This window comes from Electrona antarctica (genome assembly GCF_951216825.1).
Source record: "Electrona antarctica genome assembly, chromosome: 17".
NCBI classification, from domain to species: domain Eukaryota; kingdom Metazoa; phylum Chordata; class Actinopteri; order Myctophiformes; family Myctophidae; genus Electrona; species Electrona antarctica.
The window spans coordinates 34,436,059-34,457,170 of record NC_136798.1 but is presented as its reverse complement, the minus strand read 5'-3'; the positions used below and the strand labels follow the sequence as shown (position 1 = coordinate 34,457,170).

The window sequence follows — 21,112 nt, the reverse complement described above, 5'->3', positions numbered from 1 at the left end:
GATGTAGAGTTGCTGGCCAATATTGATGACATGGGATCTCTATCCCTGATGACGTCACGTGCTCTCTCACCTGGGGTGTGACAAACACACACACCGACTGGAAATGCACGATTACATAGTAAAGGTCGCAAGCAATTACACTTATTACACTATTACTTATTGTGACGGCATAAGTGGTATAAATCATTTTTCAAAATGGTATACCACATTTAAATGTGGTACAGTATGTCGTTTTATATCATTTTCATCATTTTGAGCTCAGATGTGCACAGCTCGTAGACATGAGGGGGAACTTGACATCCTTAAGGACTTTGGCATTGACAGACTCATTCTCTTTGTAGAAAAAACGAACCATCTAGGTAGGCAGGGAGACGGCAGATTTTTAAGATTTTATATATATATATATATATATATATATATATATATATATATATAAGGCATTTCTCCAAAGATGACAGCTTTGTGATTTCTTCTTGCAGCCTCAGTCCTGTGGTATTTCACCTCCTGGTTGATGAAACAGCTGATCTGAAGCTCGCTTTCCTTGCCCTTATAGTATGTCGTTTTTCATGATCTTCATTTTTTTTTAATTGTCGAAAACCATGAAAAACTATATACGTAGACTGACGAAAATGAAAAATAAATAAAAGACATGTCGTCGAAAACCAGGATGAAAAACAACATACTATGTTGACACGACAAAAGAATATGAAGAAACCAAGAAAATAAATACATACGCATGTTGTTTTTTTACGGAGCCCTGTAGTGGCCATGTTGAGAAAAATAATTTATCTCGACCAGTCGAGATATTATCTTGACCGGTCGAGATAATATCTGGACCAGTCGCTCAACGGCTCTCTGTACTACTTGCACATAATGCAGGAAGCAGCATCACGATGCGTTAATAACACAAGTGCTTATCTGGACCGGTCGAGATAAATTATTTTTCTCACCATAGCCAGTAGTTTATCTTGGTTTTCATCATATTCTTTTTAGCATCAAAAATCATGAAAAACGACGTATGTCTTTTGACAGAAAATGTCCAAAACCAAATTTTGTAACAATCTCCACAGTCCTTTAATGACTACAAAACCTTTGAACAATTGAATGCTGAACACCATGGTTTGTTTTCAATACCATTTCTTGTCTTCAGACTTGTCCTGCAATAGATACAAGTACTATGCATCAGCTAGATAAGAAATGGCAAACTTAAAGTAATGCATTGATTAATCGCAAAGCATGTGAATATATCCACATTTTGTTTTTATACGTCTTTGGTCCAAAGTATCCTTAAGGCACAGGAGACCCTTGAAACTTCAGCATATCCGTGACATAATTTGCTTCTTATTGAGCACCTACATATCACACACACACACACACACACACACACACACACACACACACACACACACACACACACACACACACACACACACACACACACACACACACACACACACACACACACACACACACACACACACACACACACACACACACACACACACACACACACACACACACACACACACACACACACACACACACACACACACACACACACACACACACACACACACACACACACACACACACACACACACACACACACACACACACACACACACACACACACCCCTTTTCAGGATGGAATAAAAATGTATGCATCACTGAGTGAAAGAGGTACATATGGATAGCTTTTCAGCTCTAGACTATTGGTCACTTTGCAGAATGCAAAATGTCCAAAGCACTTTAATACAAAAAGTACTATAGATAATATAGTTTCACAGTGAAATACAAAAGGTAGATGCCCTGAGATCAAACAAAGAAAGAAAAGACAATCTAAATGCGAAAATGAAACCCCTCTAGGAGTTTCATTTTCGCATAAACTTTTCGTAAACTGGAAATGGTATGCAATTCATTCTGTATATTTGCATTTACTGTACGTGTGCAACACATACGCATTACCTTTAAAAATAATAATTAAAGACAAATATAGCCTATGCTATGTACTACAACAAGCTAAATTACAAAACTGTTCTCAAATGTAGCCAAATGCGTCAAGCTAAATTAAATTGTGGATAACTTTGGCTAAGACATCTCTCACTTCACCCCCCACAGATAGACAGACAAACCAGGGATTGTCCATCTAATAAATTAGTTGATTTTGTTTGATTGACCATGCAGTGGGTAACACAAGGGTCTCCTCGGTTGCTACATCTGGACAGCCTTTCAGCCATAAAGCATTAAGTCACTTTGCAGAATGCAAAATGTCCAAGCCACTGCAAAAAGACCATCTGAACTTCAGATCGAATTGTCGGAACTCCCCCCCCACCCCAACGGTTACTGTTGTCGTATATCTAGTTTGCGTCCGAGCATAGACTTGGTAACGCCCGGCCTGCCTCTGATTGGCCTACCGACACTGCCCGTCTTGACTGTCCTCCGAGACGCGAGATTACTCCGTGGTGAGAAATAATAAGAGAATGACAGCTTGGCACGCGCGACAGTTATCTTGTAATTGTATCATACCGTACTTGTATTTTCCCACCACGGAGTAACCTCGCATCTGACATCGCATCCAGCATAGCTATATCCACCTCGGAGGACAGTCAAGACGGGCAGTGTCGGTAGGCCAATCAGAGGCAGGCGGGGCGTTACCATGTCTATGCTCGGACGCTAACTAGATATACGGATACGCGTTGTTGTTAGTGTTGTTACTGTTCTTTTCAGCACCTTCTTTTTGCCACCTTCCCTTTTCCGTCCTCTTTCTCCGTTCCTTTTTCTGCACAGTTTCTCTCTCTCTCTGTCTCTCTCTCTGTCTGTTGTGGTAGATTTCAGGCTTTGGCTTCTTGCTGGTTCAACACCAACCCATCCTCCGCGTCTTTGTGGTCCGGGGCAGAGCTCTTCATCTTGGGTTCCAAACCGAGAGCTTCCGCCTCCTCCATGGTGTTTGTCAGGGGCTTGCCCAGAGTCTCGGGCAACAGGAGAGTCAGAACTCCAATGATGAACGCCAGGATTCCCACGATTAGCTATAGATGGGGTCAAAGGAGAGGAATTGCTGTTAAAAAGTTTCATAATTTAAGTTTGTTAATTTTTAACCCTAAGGTCACTATTCTGGGCATGTTATAATAGACAAAGATTTAACACAATTAAAGATCTACAAGCTCTCAATGTGACGTGTTGTTTTAAGCTTGTAGAGCAGCTATTTTTTTGGCAAACTAGGTATAGTTTTGTATTTGCTCACCCCTAGTGGTTACTAGTTAGTTATTCAATACTATTTCAATCTATAGATTTGTGCCAGAGCCCTCGACACTTCTCAAACTTTTTAATACCAAGACCGGTGACCCCAGACTTTATTTATAGTGTAATTTCAAAGTGGAAATAATGAATATACTAATATAAAGCATACATTAAATTAATTAATAATATCAATAAAAGCAACAGAAGTGTTTCTGTACACATATTTGTAAACCTCATTTACATTTAAGCTGCCGGCTGGCAGTTTCTTAAAAAAAACCTTTCCGTGGCCAATGCGCAATCCGACGATCCGTTTTATACAGTATATTGCTTGAAGATTTGATTACTCTCGTCAGCCCTGATGAGGCCATCATATTTGACCTGTTAAGTTTTTATTAAAGCTTTTGAAGGCTGCCTTGGAGCACCATCTAACAACTTTGTGCTTTAGCAGTCTTGAATGCCATAGCCCTGCCCTTTTTTCTCATTTTACAGTAAGTAAAGTTTAAGTGGTTAAAGGAGCATTCAGTGATTTGGGTGATTTGGAAAACCACCCAGTCTGCCCCGGTAACAAAATGTGCACATGCACACGCTCTACAGTGGGGGGACACGCAACAGGCCAACAGCATGTGCACCCACTCGATCATGATTGGAGGAAGGCCCCTCTCATCCTGATTGGATGAATGCTTTGCCACCCGCCACCAAAACTGAAACTAGGGTTTGTTGACCCCAGGGGCTCACTGGGGACAGGGAGGAACTCCTTATATGGTCAGCACACTCTATAGTAGGGAGGATTATCCAAAAAAAAAGAGAAAATAAGTGATATTTGAATGAAGTGAAATCACTGAATATACCTTTAACCATCAGTTCCATTGTGCAAGATCACCCATAAGAAATGAGAAATGGGCTCCGAGGAAATGGGAGTAGGATAATGAATATTATTCTATTGAATAACACAACAGCAGGGTAACAGTAATCATCTGCCATGATGTGTTGTTACACAAAGCGGAATGAATGAATGAATGAATGAATGAATGAATATATGAGTGTACCTGAGGAAGATACTGCCATACTTCAGACAGGTAGACACAGAAGGGAGCGACCACACTGCCCACACGACACATCATACTGCCACTACCCACCGCCAGGGACCTGGTGAGATGAAAACAGATTACAGCTAGAGATTGTACAATAGTATTGCTTTTCAGTGTTTGGATTTTAGCTTTATGTACCGGTAACAGGTTGTAACAGTCAATTGACATAATTATGCAATGCCAGTTGGTGCCACAAGGTGGTGCTTCCCTTTGTTTTGCTGCTGCTCTTACAATAGAGCTGACTTGATCTCACTTCCACTATATTCTCCTAGTATGTTGGCGGGCAGAGTAAATGCTATTGTATGTTCATATATGTGACTAAATATGTTAGTGCCGTGATACCAGGCTTCATATGGTTGATTTTTATATTATTGGCTGCTAAATATGAAATAAACCAGCTTTGTTGACATTACATCCATGGTGACTGGTCTGTCAATTACCCTGACTTCTGCTGGACATATGCTACTAGTCTTCTACTCCTTACACATTGCAATGTTCCCAAACTTTTCAGCTCGAGACCCAAAACATTTATTTGGTGTGTCCCCGGGACCAAAATGTACAAGAATACATTATGAATGAATCACTTGAGCCCCAATTCAAAAATAGCATCTCATCTTGTGAGCTTGATCTGCTACTTACTATATTTGGAAGAAAAGAGAAATGAAAATTTCAGATTTTCCCCCCCCTAATGAATAGTTTTGGAAAAAACTTTATATTTCTTTGCAAGAAAGTTTAAAAATAAATAGGCTAATGGACAGTTAAAAGTTTAATGAATGGAAAACACTGTCCTAAAGAGAGAAGAAGCTACGTCTCTTTAGTTCCTCACCTGATGATGGTAGGGTACAGTTCACAGCTGTACAGATAGATGAGGCCAAAAGCGATGGCCACGGAAAACTTCCCCGTCATGCAGAGAACGATGGCCAGCACTTCAATGTCCTGCAACACACAATGACCAGAAACATCCATCAGCTGGCAGCATTTATAAGCCCTGGTTGCAGAGACCCCCAGGGGTCCTTGAACGGGCTCCAAAGGGTCCCCAGCTAAACGGAAAACAGCCGAGTCCTAGTTTATCTTTGCGCCATTTTCTTAAACTATTTGAAGAAAATGTTGACAAATCTTCTCTTATTGGGATCCCTGAAGGTACAAAATCTGTTCAAACACAGATAAATAAATGGGGGTCCTTCACATAAAAATGTTTCAGAACCACTGCTTTAAAAAAGTTGGATTGGATTTGGTAAACAAAACCTTAATGCCCAATGTCTTGACCTACAGTATATGCTTGCCTTTGTAAAGTCCTCCATTAGGTATGTTTCAAGATCAACAAGCTATAACATGCCTTGATAACAACACTACAAATTATGAGCTTGTAGATCGTCAATTTTAAGTAAAGATATTTAGTATAGAGATAAAACCAAGGGGGCCTAGTATAGAGCCCTGGGGGACTCAATTACTGTATATTGGGGTTAATTGGTTAAAATGCCCTAACATCTGCAACATTTCGGACACAATGAACTGGCTGAAGGCACACATTTAAGAAAAAAGTAAGTAATGTGTAGACGCGATTCTTGCCATCGGTGATGGCAGCCAAATGCAGCCTGAATCAGATCTGAGCCACATTCAGATTGGGATCTGATTTGTTTAAATGAGTCATGTGACCTGTTAAGACTCATTTAAACCAATCAGATTTCAATCTTGATGTGGCACAGATCTGATTCAGGATTCAGGATTCAGACAAATGTCTGCCAGTGTAAATGGGGCCTGAGAGTATTTTAGCCTCTGCTCTGGTCCTGGGCCTCATGCAGTCCAGCTCTTGCCCCCTGAATCACCCAGGGCCCCCCAGTGCCTCTGAGGTCACCATTAAAGGTCAAGCAGAAAACAAGGGACAGAACTATCCCTGTAGCAGCAGAATAAAGTGACACCATGTTCTTTCAGTGTCTTCTTTCAGTGTCTTTCAGTGCGACAAAATAAACCCCTGCTGGTTACTAAGGACAACTCCAAGTGGATTCATATACTCCGTTTGTTGACTTTTCTGCTTGCCCCTCTGGTTGCCATTCCAGGCCGTGCTGCTAATTCACTTGGCAAGCAGTACGTCCATCCATGTGAAATAAGAAGTGTGTGCTTCTGACACGCGAGAAGCATGCGATTACCTAGCAAATCCCTACAAACGAAAAACACTTCCACACCTGTACATGAGCAAAAAAAAGAAAAAAATAGGGGTATTTTTGTTTAATTTTAGGGTAATCAGCCCGACAGCCCCCCAAAAGAGAGAGACAGACAGACAGACAGACTAGCAGAGCAGAAGCGCTCAATGTTTTAACCATAATACAACTAAATAAATATACAATAACTAAACACAAATCTCACTTGAATTGGATTGCAATACTTTACAATTTCATCATACATTTTTTTTAAATAAAATGGGGGGACCCCTCAGTCGGGGGCCCCCACCAGGCTGCAGCCCACCCTAGCCCAATGGTAAATCCGGGCCTGTGTGTGTGTGTGTGTGTGTGTGTGTGTGTGTGTGTGTGTGTGTGCACACACACACTCTTCCAACTCTTCCCACACATACCTGCAGGACTATAACTCAGAGAGTGTTGTCATGACACAGCAGATACAGCCCTGAAGACCTCGCCAGCGCTGGTCAGTACAGTACACAGCGCTTAAATGTCAAAATGGTACCCACTGACCCACACCTGCTCTATTCCTACTCACAGCATGTATTTTTAGACCACTGGCAAGCCAAATCTGTGGTGTAGCGTGTTCGTGGTGTTCACTGGACTGCGTCCACGAGGCCTGCTTTAGTTTGTCCACCTCAGACATTTGGAGACTGCAAAATTGTAAAAAAAAAAAAAAACAGCTGGTACAGTAGTATGGCTGGTATCTGGCGCCTGAATGTCCCCCAACATATGTCACTGAACTACAGTACATTCCTACCCGTGTCTACATACACAATACCTCAAATGCTGATGGCAGGTCTCTCATACTGTATTACATGCCACAGGAACCATGAATAAATGTCATAAAGTAATGTTTAATGTTTAACATTCTCTGCTCTGAAATTTGTATTTCCTTTTCTTAAATCTGCATCTGTATATTTCATGCATACGTTTCCTTGTGGCTCTGTCAAGCCAAGAATGGTGTTTCATCGTGTGCACATTACACTGACTGGGCTCATTACAACCTAGCCTTATCACATACACGCTGAAAAGCAAACGTTCAGAGGAGGGGAAGAAAGCACATAAAGCACATGGACAGCAATTCAGTCACAGCTGAAAGCAGTCAAGATAGGCTGACGCAATAACAGGCTAAAAATACTCATCTAGAGCCTTGCTATGCCACAAAACTATCAGAAGCATGATGGTGGAGTGGATATAATAGTTTGGGATCTTTCCATTTTTGTTTAAGTTCGTTTTGACTTTTTTATGGTCTGCCTCTATATCCAGATGCTGTGATCATTGTACCATAGGTGTGAGGGCTGTAACACGCTCCAAGCTGTCAATATGAAACATTGTACAGTAGCCAATTTATGCTGACAGTTTTGCTTTGCCAGACTATGTCAAACTGGATGAGTGAGAACTTTCTCAAGCTAAATGAGGATAAGACAGAAGTTCTCATAATCGGATCTAGTGAGCAGAAAGAATCAATAATAAGCAGACTTGGCAACCTGACTGTAGAAAGTAACAGTACAGTAAAGAACTTGGGGGTCATTATTGATTCTGAATTGAATTTTAATTCACACATTAATCATGTTACCAAGATCGCCTTTTTTCATCTTAGAAATATTGCACGAATCAGAGCCTATTTGTCATTGGACGATGCAAAAATGCTAATCCACGCCTTTGTTTTTTCTCGGCTTGATTACTGCAATGCACTTTTTTCTGGACTGCCTAAGAAAACAACTGACAGATTACAACTTGTCCAAAATGCAGCAGCCAGAGTTTTAACTAGAACTAAGATGAGAGAACATATTACTCCAGTTTTGGCTTCATTGCACTGGCTTCCGGTTGTTTTTAGGATTGATTTTAAAATTATTTTACTTGTTTATAAAGCTCTCAATGGTCTCGCACCTTCCTACCTACATGATTGCCTGCCTAAATATGTCCCAAATCCACTGCTGGCCTGCTCGCTTTGCCTAAAAAAATGGCAACTAAAAAATACGGGGAAGCAGCTTTTTGCTTCTACGGGCCGACGGCGTGGAACAAACTCCCACTGTACCTTCGACAGGCAGCCTCTGTAGACATTTTTAAAGCACAGCTCAAGACCCACTTCTACACCCTTGCTTTTAATTTATTTTTTTTTTAATTTATTTTGTTATTCATGTCCTCACTGTATTGCATTACTGCTCTTGTTTTTTAATGTTTATGCCTTGCTTTTCTTTTCTTTTTTTTCTCCTCTCTTCATTGCTCTGTAAAGCACTTTGAGCTGCATGTCATGAAAGGTGCTATACAAATAAAGTTTTATTATTATTAAACACCTCCCCACCCCCACAATCCTGTGAAACCACCTTAAATATTTACAGAGGTATGGCACAGTTTTCCGAGATGAGATAGCAGGAGAGGTTAGGCAGCTGCACGCTGTTGGTCATGTCGGGCAATAAAGGCCCCCAGACCTAGATCATTAACACGTTTTAAATCCCTCTTAACCCATGTCTACAGAATGGCCTTTTTATCTCCTTGAATGACACTTGCTCTACAATTAACGTTTTATTATTATTTCGACAAACAAAGAAGATTCCTCCAAAGGTTATTGACATTGACAGCAGAGAAGGGGGGTAACCGAACGAGTTCCATCTGGGATTCGCTCAGGGATTGGCTTTGAAAGGGACCCGCGCTGAGGCGTACCAATCAGCGGCAGCTACGGACGGGATCTTGGCAAGCGCCTGTTGCAATAGTATCTCCCAGCACCTTAAAATTGGAAAATCGTATTCTATTCTTGAAAGCAAGTGAGGACATGACCTACACATCCGACACGATAGTTGAGTTTTTGTTTGTTTGTGGAGTTTGTTTACTTTCCTGCTGGTGCAGCTACTGTGGGTCATGTAGAAGGGTCAAATTTCTGAACTTTTATCACCAGTACTGTAGCTCACTAAACAACACTACCCCTAAACAACTTGTGAGTGCTTATGTAACAAGAGTCAAAGGTCATATTTGTTTGGATAGTCATTATTGACTCTTCAATTGCAACGGTCAGCATATGCTTGAATGTTATGTTTAGTCAGTTGGAGAGAGATTTAGGATTTGCAGAATAACATTTGGAAACTAATTTAGATGCAATTCAAATTATTTGGAAACACGGCTTGGCAATATTTTTTTTTATAATTTTATTCGATTTCTTAATAAGAAACTTCGTTTGGACCGGGGGGCGTCAAAAGGCGATATTGGCGCAGAGTGAGTAAATATATCAACGAATCGACACGGTCATATTGCCCAACCCTACACAAACATACAGTGCAAGGTGCACAAACATGTGCGCGCCGCACACACACACGTCGCGCACACACACAGTATACATACTGCTGGCACTACGATGATGAGCATGCAGGCCACCCCAGCTAGCAGGAGAGCAGGGGCACACGTCTTCTTCCTGCCTACTCGGTCCATGAAGTAACAGCCAACAATATAGGCGGGAATCTCCACTGCACCTGGAAACAGCCAATTACAAGGACCGGGCGGGCAGAGGTTACCATGGCAGTGGTATAGTAACACACAGTGACATTCTATACAGGGGGACAGCTGGGGACGTTTGGCGTCTGACCTAAATGACCTAAATATTTCATAAGCTACAGTAGAACCATTGTGAACAGGCCCGGTGTGCTGTATATTTAAGATCCAGTAATACATAGCTTTAAAAAGTTCAACTCTGTAAACACTGGCCAAGCTAACAAGTAACAGGACCAAAGATAAATTAGGATACTTTAAACCCATTTATGAAGGGAACCCCTTTTGGGGTTTTTACCTTTCTAAACGAGAACCCAACTTTTGTCATTTTTGAATAAACAGGATCTAGAAGGCATTTTTAGAATTGGCCTCAGTCCGAAATAGGTCAAAAAAATATACATGGTCGGTTTCTACCCCAAGACACATGCAGTAACAATTCCTATTTATAGCCCAAGTCTGAACTGTGGACAGACACTGGAAAAGCTGTCAAAAACGAAACTGTCAACATTTCCTGTCTCAGTTCATATTGTGACACACACACACACACACACACACACACACCCACCTGCCAGGAAGAGGTTGACGTACTGGTTCCCTCCGAGGTTGACGGAGCCCAGGGAGAAGACGTAGTAACCCAGACTGCCGATGAACCAGATGGCCCAGACGGTGCAGGTGCGGCCGGCCATCCTCCAGCTGCCAAACAGGTCCAGGATGGACAGCTTCTTCTCGGGCTTGGCCTGATCTCCACCGTCCGCGGTCTTCTCCAGCAGGGGCTTGTTGGCGCCCTGGTCCCCCGGCTTCTCCAGGAGATCCTCCGCCTTCAGGCTGCACTCCAGGCCGTTGCAGCGGGCCATGGCGTCCAGCAGCTCCTGGGTCTCCTGGAGGCGGCCCTTGGTCATGAGGTAGAACGGCGTCTCCGGGAACTTCCAGCAGAAGAGCAGGAAGGGCGAGGTGCAGACGGAGAGGATGATCTGGTAGATCCACCAGACGCGCACCAGGTAGCCGGTCAGCGCCACCACCATGATGCCCACGGCAAAGGCCGCGTGCACGTGCATGGAGGTCCACGTGCGCACCTTGATGCCGGTGAACTCCGTCACGTAAACAAACGCCACCACCAGGTAGCCACTGGAAACCTTTTCCCATGGGAGGAAAAGAGACAGAGAGGTGTAGAGGTCAGTTTAAGTTCTCAGTAATGATTTTTTTATTTTTCTCTCAGTAAAGTTAATCTATTTATTCAGTTAAGATGTTGGATGACCATGTCATTATTCTGATGTCCCGTTGGTCCGACTGGCCCCATTATAACTAACCCTGTCCTCACACTAACCTAACTTTTGTCGGACTATAGAGATGTCAGAATAATGGGAGGTCGGGCTTATGAGCGGACAGAGTTTCATTACGTTTTAACATTGTGTTATCCTGAGTTTAAGTTGTATTGTGATTGTATATACTTGTATGTCTTTTACCAAAATCAAATCAAAGCTTAGGGAGAAATAAGGGATATTTCGCGCTAATTCGTCTAAAAGTGCCACATTTTTCACAGATGTAGCCCAGGGCATGCTCTAATGATTTAGCTAGGGCGCCCGAGCCGCCGACCTTTGGGGTCGCCACAGTGGCCAAATCCATATGGCCACCATTAACAACCTATAAGGCAAAAAAATAAATAATTATGCTTTAAGTAGCATGTGACGTGTCGAACTAGGGGGTTTTCATGATTCTGAAGCCATTCCAAGCATTAGTTTTGCACAAAAAACATTCCTTGGGCTAAATTCGGCCATTGCCCAAATGTCCCCAATTGTGATGACCTCATCAAATTTTGGCACATTTGCGATGCCGTTTTTAGCCCAAGGAGTGTTTTTCGTGCAAAATTAATGCTTGGAATGGATTCAGAATCATGAAAACCCCCTAGCTTGACATGTTACTTAAAGCATATTGAAATTTTGAAAATGTTGCCATATATATATATATATATATATATATATATATATATATATATATATATATAATGGTGGCCATATGGATTTGGCCACTGTGGCCCGAAGGTCGCCGGTTCGGGCGGCCTAGCTAAATCATTAGAGCATGCCCTAAAGCTCCCTAAAGCTCCTCAGCTAACAGGCAGGGCGACAGATGTTTTCGCACTTATCCTGTGTGTGTGTGTGTGTGTGAGAGACACACACCACCAGGGAGGGGATCATTAATGTGTCTGTACATGGACAAATGTGTCCGTGGCAAGACCTTAGTGTCAAATCTTTGATAAAGAATTGAGACAGATTGACCATTTCTTGCCATGAACGAAAAGAAAATGTTTGGCGCTACTTTTCAAAGTAGTATGTTGTATTTATGTAGATAGACATAAATGTTTAAATTGTGAGAACAACATACAGTATCAGCCCATCTACAATTCCCTAAAGGAAATGCATGTATTCAATTCAGTCCCGTTGCACACGTGTGTGTGTTCTCAAGAGTGTCCATGTGAAAAACAACAGCTGTTTAGAGAGGGGGGTGGGGGGGTGGGGGGCAGTGGAAACAGAGCCAAGAGATAGGGTGAAGCAATGAAACAACTGTAGATCTATATGAAGGAACTTATATCCACAACTTTCTTTGTGCATCAATGTTGTTCATGGATTAATGAATGAATTTGCCGCAGTGCAAATTAAGATTCACATTTGTTTCATCGTTATACTTAAATGTCTGTGAGTGGCTCTGTGCAGTTCCCTTGCTCAAAGTCGGACCATTATAAGCTTTATATTTTATTGAATCGCAGTGGTGAGTACATTTTGGCATTTGTAAGTTAAAGATATGTTTATGAAGTGCAACATATCCTGCCCTTATAGAGGGCTACTGAAAAAGGCACAATGAAATATGGTGTTCCAGCATACAATAAGGTCAGACTGAAGAGGTCCTTTGTCCATCAGTCGACTTTGAGGCTTAATCAGGAGGTGGTCAGGACTAGACTGAGCTATGGACATTGCTCTTGTCTTTATGAATTTATATGTAATTTTGTTTTCTGTGTTAAGTAAAATTTGAGTATAATAAAATAAATGTGATATATCATATTGTTGCTGTCGGGAGGAAACCTCATAACTCTATTCTTGAGGTTTTAGATTTTTTTTTGGCATGAATCAGTGCTATTGAACACCCTTTACGTCTGTGTATTGTTTTGAAAATATTGAACCAATGGAAAGTAGTAAAAGTGCTTTGGACACCACCACTCCACCTCTCCCCCTCTAATGGAAGTCATTGACAATATATAAAGTTACAACACCAACTTTGATGAGGCTGTATTGCTTTGTTTTAAAAATAAGGTTCTCTTAATTTCCTGAAAAATGTATATTTTTCATTTCCTGAAAAATGAACATTGGAGTTATGAGGTTTCCTCCCGACAGCAGAGATATCATATTTAAAGATTTGCAACAATGGCAGATCGTGGAGCATCTCAATGGTTCCCTGAAGCTAACAGCAAACACAGCAGAGTTGCAGCAGAATAAAGGCAAGACGTTTAAAGAATCTGATTATGTCGTCATCATCATCACATCTGGTCTATGTTTATCATGCATAGAGCCATTATGGTGTTGTCACAACTCTCTTTAGACAGCTCTGCCTTCCCTCATACCTCTCACACATGTTTTCAATTTGTCATTTTCTCTCCTGGTGTCAACCTTGTCCCCTGGCCTACATCACATGTATGTACACACACACACACACACACACTCATAAAACACAAGTTACTCACCATGGCAAGGAGGAAACGTAGCACTACAAACAAGTAGTAGTTTCCACTGAAAGCCACACATACCCCAAATGCAAACTGACACAGACTGGTGATATTAAGAATCCTCACACGACCAACCCTGAGAGACAGACAGACGGACAGACAATATACAGACAGAGTGAGTACAGTTAACTTATTTTTTTAGGCTGACATGTTTTCAATCCATTGAACAATTCACTGTTTTATGCTACATTTGTATTTGAAGTGGAACATTTGAGCGCCAATGGCAAACCAAAGGAAATCCTATACTTCCTGACACCAGTTCTGCAAGCAAGTGCGATATCGTAGCGTATTCAGGCTGTGAAGTGCCAAATAATTATGATGTGGACATTGCATTCGACAGTTGCATATGGTGGATGACGTTTCCTTTCTTAAAAACAAAACAGGTAGGGTTTTAGCTGCGTTTTCCCCCGAAAAATGCAGCCAGTCTGCAAGGACCTTTAGTGATTTTTGTTTTTGTCAAATAATAATAATAATAATAATAATGTGAAAATTAAAGCATCATATTCTGATTCATTCATTGCTATAGAGTGTTCAATAACAGGGGTGCCCCATCTCTCCAGATCTGATGAAAATACTTTTTCAGGTGAGTTGCAAATGTTCAAACAATCAGCTTCAATTTTATACTAAATTGGACCTGGAAAGTGTTCCAGGTCCATAAAATTGAAGCTGATGAATAGATTCCCTCTACCGATTGGATGAAATTGGAAACCAGATTGGTAATTAATATGGATTTCTTTGCTTTGCCACGTGACTCACATGGCAATGAAGATGAAGCATTTGGGAGGAGAGAGAAAGAAGTTGCCTCTCAAGACAGTGACAGAGCAGCCCGGATAGCTGGTGTAGCCATCTGGGCACCTAGGCTGCTAATGCCGCCCGACAGCAACGGCGTGGGTTCGACTCCCAATCCCGGAGACCGTTGTTGCGTGTCACTCCCCATTTCACATCAGTCTACCATTTCTAATAATAAAGGCAGAAAAAGCCCACCCGCAAAATATATTGAAAAAAAAAAGGAGTAACAGAGCACTGTCTGTGGTTGCAAAGACAAACAAAATGCTAGAAACTGATTTTCTTGAATTTATCCATCTTGTCTGTGTCGCCACTTGCTTTATGATTTGAAATGTATGATCTAGGAAATGAAATGTTGCGCTGTATTACCAAACATTGGCCTTTTCTGCACTTTGTGTTCTTGTGAACTTATCAAACATCAGTCACAGCCTGCATATGTCCCAATTCAAAAGTTTGGAACTAGACTAGGTCAGTCCAAGACAAGATTTGTATTGTTACAGGTGTTTGTGTGCCAGCATGTCATTAAAATGTACAGGAGCTGTGATACTGGCAGACAACACCTAAAACACAACCAGAAACACAACTTTCAGCTGCAATTACCTGTCAAAATGGTTGCTGTGAAAAGGGTCCATTGTCATCAGTGTGACAATGCTTAAGCGATGCCATTGTACTTGATCAGTCATGGAATGTTTGTAATCGAATATCCATTCACACCAGTTTAATCACGTTAACTCATGGCCATGAACAGATACAATATCATTGACATCGGATATTTATTGTAATTTGTAGGACCAAGAATTAAAAAAATACCCTCCCCATGCAATCCAAAAAGTCCATGTAGCAATGAACAGAGTGATTACAACATAGATTTACTGATGCTGAAGACGTGCTTGCTTACGAGGAAGTTAAAGCATAAAATATGATCATAAAGCCAAGAAATGTGGCAGATATACCGTACTGAATGTATAAGTGTTGCCCAAAAATATAGCAGGCTACCTGCTAAAAAAAAATCACACCCGTGTGAACTGAGTGGTGTAAGGTCTTATATAGACTGATCAGCTGTGGTCTGACGTAATGTCTGACGTAATGAAATCACACCCGTGTGAACTGGGTGACCATAGCAACCATGCTCATTTTTTGAGCACAGACAGACAGACAGACTAAAAAAGCCAGTTGTAGGAGTCGTTTACACCACTCAAAAAACTGAAACTTCATATAATGAAACGGTCATAGTTGTACACATACCACTTCTGTAGAAGTATACAAGGCAGGCTACCTGGCCAGTTAAACGCCTATTGATACTCCAGTAAAAACAGAGAGATGTGTGGGGTGAGCGGCTTATCACCATGGCGTCATGTTGTAGTTTTTGGTGGTCACCATCACCTAAAATGAATAGGCCTTAAGACTCACCCAGTGGCTTCCGTGTGCAGTTATGGTATTGGTTAGGTTTAGGGTAGTATTAGTAATGTGTCGGACTAATGAGCCAAACATGCTTGAAGGCAAAACTGTGTTGGAAAGTGGCACCTGCATGGGCATTTGACAAAGCGACAGTAGCCTATTAGGCGAGTGTGGAGAGATAATGTGTTGGATTATGTCAGCTAGCTAACCCAGCGTCAGAGGCTGTTTAGCCAGCATAGTCCATTACTGCCATACTGTGTATATCCTCTCACCACCTGTTACGGATGTAGGAATATGGATCCGTTATGTGTCTGTGTTTGTATGTGTGCGCGCCCAGCTTCTGTTCGTCTTCCTGCAGATCCTACCGCGCAGCGATTGGTGGGGAGCTTTCCCGACCAAGCTCCATGCACCATCATTGGCTCACTGCTCCTCATCCCGCGGGGACCAACCAGCTGACAGCACAAAGCCATCCTGAGAGCAGCATTCATGGCCACTGTCATTATTCAGTTAACCTCTGGCTAGAGTAGACAGTGTGCCCACCGTCCAGCGAGTGCCTATTAATTCCTTCTTTGATTAGAGATTATATTTGTTAAAGTTGCTACTTATCCTCAAGTGCATATCGCATTGTGATCCAGGGCAGGTAGTATTAAGTAAGTAGTTTTCATAGTAGTATATTTCACTGTATGTCATCACCAGGTAGTTAAGCAGTCCAACTCTAACCTTCTATAACCCTAAACACTCAATACACGTGTTTTCACTTACTCTGGCAGATTGACAGTTCTGACACTATTTGTTACACCTCCTTAGGGCAGGCCAATATGAAATTGTCAGCACATGCACAGCTCTCAACCCAGCATCAATCTGTGTCAGCAAGAGTCACTGCTGACACCTGTATGAGTGTTCAGGAACTTCAGGGTCTTATAATGTAGGCGGCACCTCATTGAAAGAGCAAGAGAGAAAGAGGGGGAGATTATATATATATAAGCATAAAATTGACCCATCCCCCAGTGTGATTTGAGTCTGGCTTATTAGCCAGGCTACTCCCATCCAGCTCTTTAGCTACGGACATTTGAACTATATTAACCCACACATAGGCAACATATGGCCAGGGGGCTGGACCAAGTTCCCCCCCCAAAAAAATAAAAATCTATGCCTTTGAGAAAAATAAATTTAACACGACTCCAATTAATAGTTCACATTTGATTCCTGCATTCCTCCATCTGTATGTACTCAATGTTTATGTTAATGTAACAGTGAAACGGTGTACCTTGAGTACATATTTATAGCATAATGCAATTTATCAGTGACCTATGGAGTGGTGCATATCAGATATTGTATGAGATACTGTATAGTATAGGCTCTTTAAAAGTTGATAGGGAATTGATGTGGATTCATTTATGTATGTAATCTTTTCATAACCTCATAGTACACCGACCAGAGTGATATAGTACAGTAGCATACAGCTGTAGGCGATATAAAAAAAAGTTTTAAGTTTCAATTCAATTCAATTGTACAATGTGTGTGGCCCCTTATTCACTCATTGGAAATAATTGCTGGCCACCCCAGTGACTTAACGGTTTTTAATTTAAACACTACCTGTCAGCGATGTCCCCAAACACCAGTGCACCGATCAGCACGCCGAGCATGAAGGTGGGCTGGCATAGCTTCGCCAGCCATTCCCTCTCACACACCAAGTCCCAGTCCGTCACAATGCTCTGGTACACTTCACTGTGGTCGAACGTAAAGTCCTCATTGCAAGCGTTCACCGTTGTATTGCCATCAAAGTCTAGCGTGAAGTCCGAGCTGGGTGCGATGCGCAACGCGCGTCGGCAGCGACTTAATTCCCACTGGTCGCCGTTGGCCGTCCTAACGACGATGGGGCTTTTGCCATCTTTGAAAAGCGGCAGGACCTCTTGCAGACTCGACGCCGTAATGTTTCCATACAAGACGTCGGTGATGTTCTCGGGCGCACCGCACACAAAGTTTGGCGTCTCCACCAGAAACACGGACGCAAGATAATGGATCCCACAGGCAACGGCTTGGAAGACGACTGCAAAGTACAAACACGCTTGGAACCTAGAAAGGAGCGGAAAATAACCTTTCAATCAAGCAGTTGATGGGAAACAGACGGGCTGTCAGTGTAGCTGCTAGTGCAGGTAACAAGACAACTCACCCCTAAAGCCACTTTTGGTGAGTTGTCCAGACAACTCACCCCTAAACGTGAAGACATCTCACCCCTGTTTTTTTAGGGGTGAGATGTCTTCACTTTCCGGGGTGAGATGTCTTCACTTTTGGCCACTTTCGGGGTGAGATGTCTTCACGTTTAGGGGTGAGTTGTCAGGACAACTCACCGGGGTGAGATGTCTCGTATTCTTTGAGCTATACTTTACTGAATATTTCACAAGAATATAACACAAGAGTCAAATGTACGGTCAAATGTAATGTAGTTTATTTAAATATAGAAACATTGTAAACAAAGTTCAAACAGCAGTTTGTACAAAAAATATAAAAAAAAGGTAAACATCCAAAGTTTAGAAAAACATCAGTTTGTACAAAAAAATATAGAAAAAAGTTAAGTATAGAAAAAATGTAAACTAAAAAATATAGTAAAAAGTTGTCATAAAAAATAAAAAAAACATCAGTTTGCTACAAAAACACTAAAAAGTTTAGGTAAACATCAAAAGTTTAGAAAAACATCAGTTTGTACAAAAAAATATAGAAAAAAGTTAAGTATAGATAGAAAAAGTTAAGTATAGATAGTATAGAAAAAATTAAAAAGTTGTCATAAAAAAAAAACATCAGTTTGCTACAAAAACACTAAAGTTGTCATATCTACAAAAAGAAAGAAAAAAGTTGTGCTGTGTGTAGGGGAGTGTGCTGTCCCATTTTGGTCAAAAGTTGTGCACTAAAAAGTTGTCATATCTACAAAAAGAAAGAAAAAAGTTGTGCTGTGTGCAGTGTGCTGTCCCATTTTGGTCAAAAGTTGTGCAGTGCAGTGTGCTCATCTCCACACTGGGGCATTCACTTCAGAAGCGAGAGTTAGCATGTCCATGATGGTCAGATCGTTCCTTTCCAAGTCCTTCCACAACTGGGCCAGATTGCCCTGTGTAGCCTTGGTCTGCTTTCGCTGGTAGCGGCGTAGCTTGTTCTCTGACACCATACGCAGCTGGAAGTCGATCAAGGTAGCTTCCTTGTGCAGCAAATCAACGAGCAAATAAATCGGCAAGTTTGCTCGCTGTGCTTTCCGATTTAGGCGGTTATGCCACCCCTCGACATCATTGTTCGTCCTGATGGCACGCTTGTACATACACCAGTGCTCTGGCTTCCACTGGCCACTTATCCAGGTGGACCGCATGTAGTCAACAAAGGGTTTCAGCTCGTCTGAGGCGTTTGCTGCGTGCAGGTTGAATGCTCCTTCAATCTCATGGACGGGAAGATATTGAAGGGCAAACAGCATCTTGAGGTATTGTCTGACCTCTGGTGTGGTTCTGTAGGCCACTGCCAAGCCAAGGTCTTGAACGTGTCTCCACAGAGCCTGGGTGAAGTGGAAACTACAGCCATGCATCCGCGCATCAGGAAAAACCTTTTTCGCAGCACCCCAAATCGCTGACTCAAAATCTGTCACCATGTCGACGTTGCTGAGGTTGGGTGCGAGGGTCATCATCGCCTTGAACACTGCGACATAGTCACGTTTCCTCCGAGTTGACATCAGGACAAATGTCAGTGGCACTTGTTTGACATTCCTGCCGTCAGCGTCCTCGAGAAATCCATGAAAGCTGAAAAGCTGCGAGAACGGTGCCTTAACAACTTTGAATGTACCATCTAAGAAGACTTGTTTCACCATGAATTCAAGGCTTGTGTGTGTGTGACTGAATATGTAGCCTTTGAGCTATACTTTACTGAATATTTCACAAGAATATAACAAGAGTTAAATGTACGGTCAAATGTAATGTAGTTTATTTAAATATAGAAACTACAGGCTACAGATGTAAATATATTTATGACACAGTAAAATGTTGAATTCGCCTTTAAGTATGTCACGGTCAAATGCATAATAAACCTTACAAATACAAACATTATTGTTTGTATGTAGGCTACCCAGTAGCCTACCCATATGATTAGATGAATGTGCAACTCACAGTCAAGCCCCTAGTCAGGGACCTCTATGGAACGATGATTGATATTGCTTGTAACTTTATAATTTTTATCAGACATAATAATGCTATATAGTTGTTTAAAAAGTGACATAGTACTGCTTTAACCCATTTAGACCTGACTTCGAAATAAAAAAAAGTCTTCTGAAAGAATATATTCAAAGATTTGTGCTGCATTTTCACGATTTTTTCAAAAATAGCATACCTACAAGCTCGTAGCGCGCCACTCGCTATGAGCTTGTAGATCTGCTATTTTTCAATAGCTTAAAGTATAACATAATGCTTAGTTAAAACACCAAAAGGGGTTCCCATCCAGAATGGGTTTAACTGTTACACCCCTCTAACAATGCTTAAAAAATGTGTACAATCTATCAATTATGCAAGAATGTAAACATGAGATAGTCAGACTGCAGCACTGAAGCAAATTGATATAGCACAGAGGCCATTAAAACCCACTTCTGTCTCATTCTGTCTCCTAAAACTCAGACTTTCTGCAGCATCTAACTAAATAAAGCTGTCTTCTTCTCTGCTCTCAATGTCAGAATGACTTATAGAGTTACAATGTGTAACTTTGTGTATGTGGAAAAAAACCTCTCGATCACTCTCTACTTACTAGAACTATGCTTGTTATGGTTAGACCGAATAAATTGAGTTTGTTTAGCTATCCAGTGTGCAATCATTAATATATGTGTTCCTGTCGGGCGCCCGCTGGCCTAGCGGTCCAGGCGCATGCCACACATAATATGGCTCTGGCCTGACTGCGTGTCACGGGTTCGAGTCCCGTTCATGACGACCTTTGCTGCGTGTCTCTCCCCTTCTCTCTCTCTCCCTCTTTCCAGTCATGTTTAGCTTGGGAGGCAGGGTTGTTCCTGTCTACCTTCACTTGTATAAAAAGCCAAAAACAAATCTAATATATATATATATATATGTTCCTGTCTAGACTAGAGATACTTAGAAATAATTAACTCAGTATTTGGTATAGATCAAGCAATGCATCCACAATTCCACTTTAGCACGCAG

General features: G+C 41.7%; 1 protein-coding gene and 1 long non-coding RNA gene across 2 annotated transcripts in view; both read right to left on the bottom strand.

The window, feature by feature from the left end:
• The window catches only part of LOC306940467, a 560,182-nt gene that overhangs the window by 223,483 nt on the left and 315,587 nt on the right, over window positions 1-21,112 (bottom strand). The window lies entirely within an intron of this gene.
• On the bottom strand, window positions 651-19,599 carry slc22a16 (solute carrier family 22 member 16; the record flags this gene model as incomplete). The annotated part of the gene is made up of 8 exons (XM_079525622.1): window positions 651-3,026; window positions 4,284-4,383; window positions 5,152-5,261; window positions 9,839-9,966; window positions 10,548-11,115; window positions 13,713-13,830; window positions 17,535-18,036; window positions 19,041-19,599. The coding sequence occupies 8 exons, from the start codon at window positions 19,597-19,599 to the stop codon at window positions 2,832-2,834; spliced, it is 2,280 nt and encodes a 759-aa protein (XP_079381748.1). The 3' UTR covers window positions 651-2,831.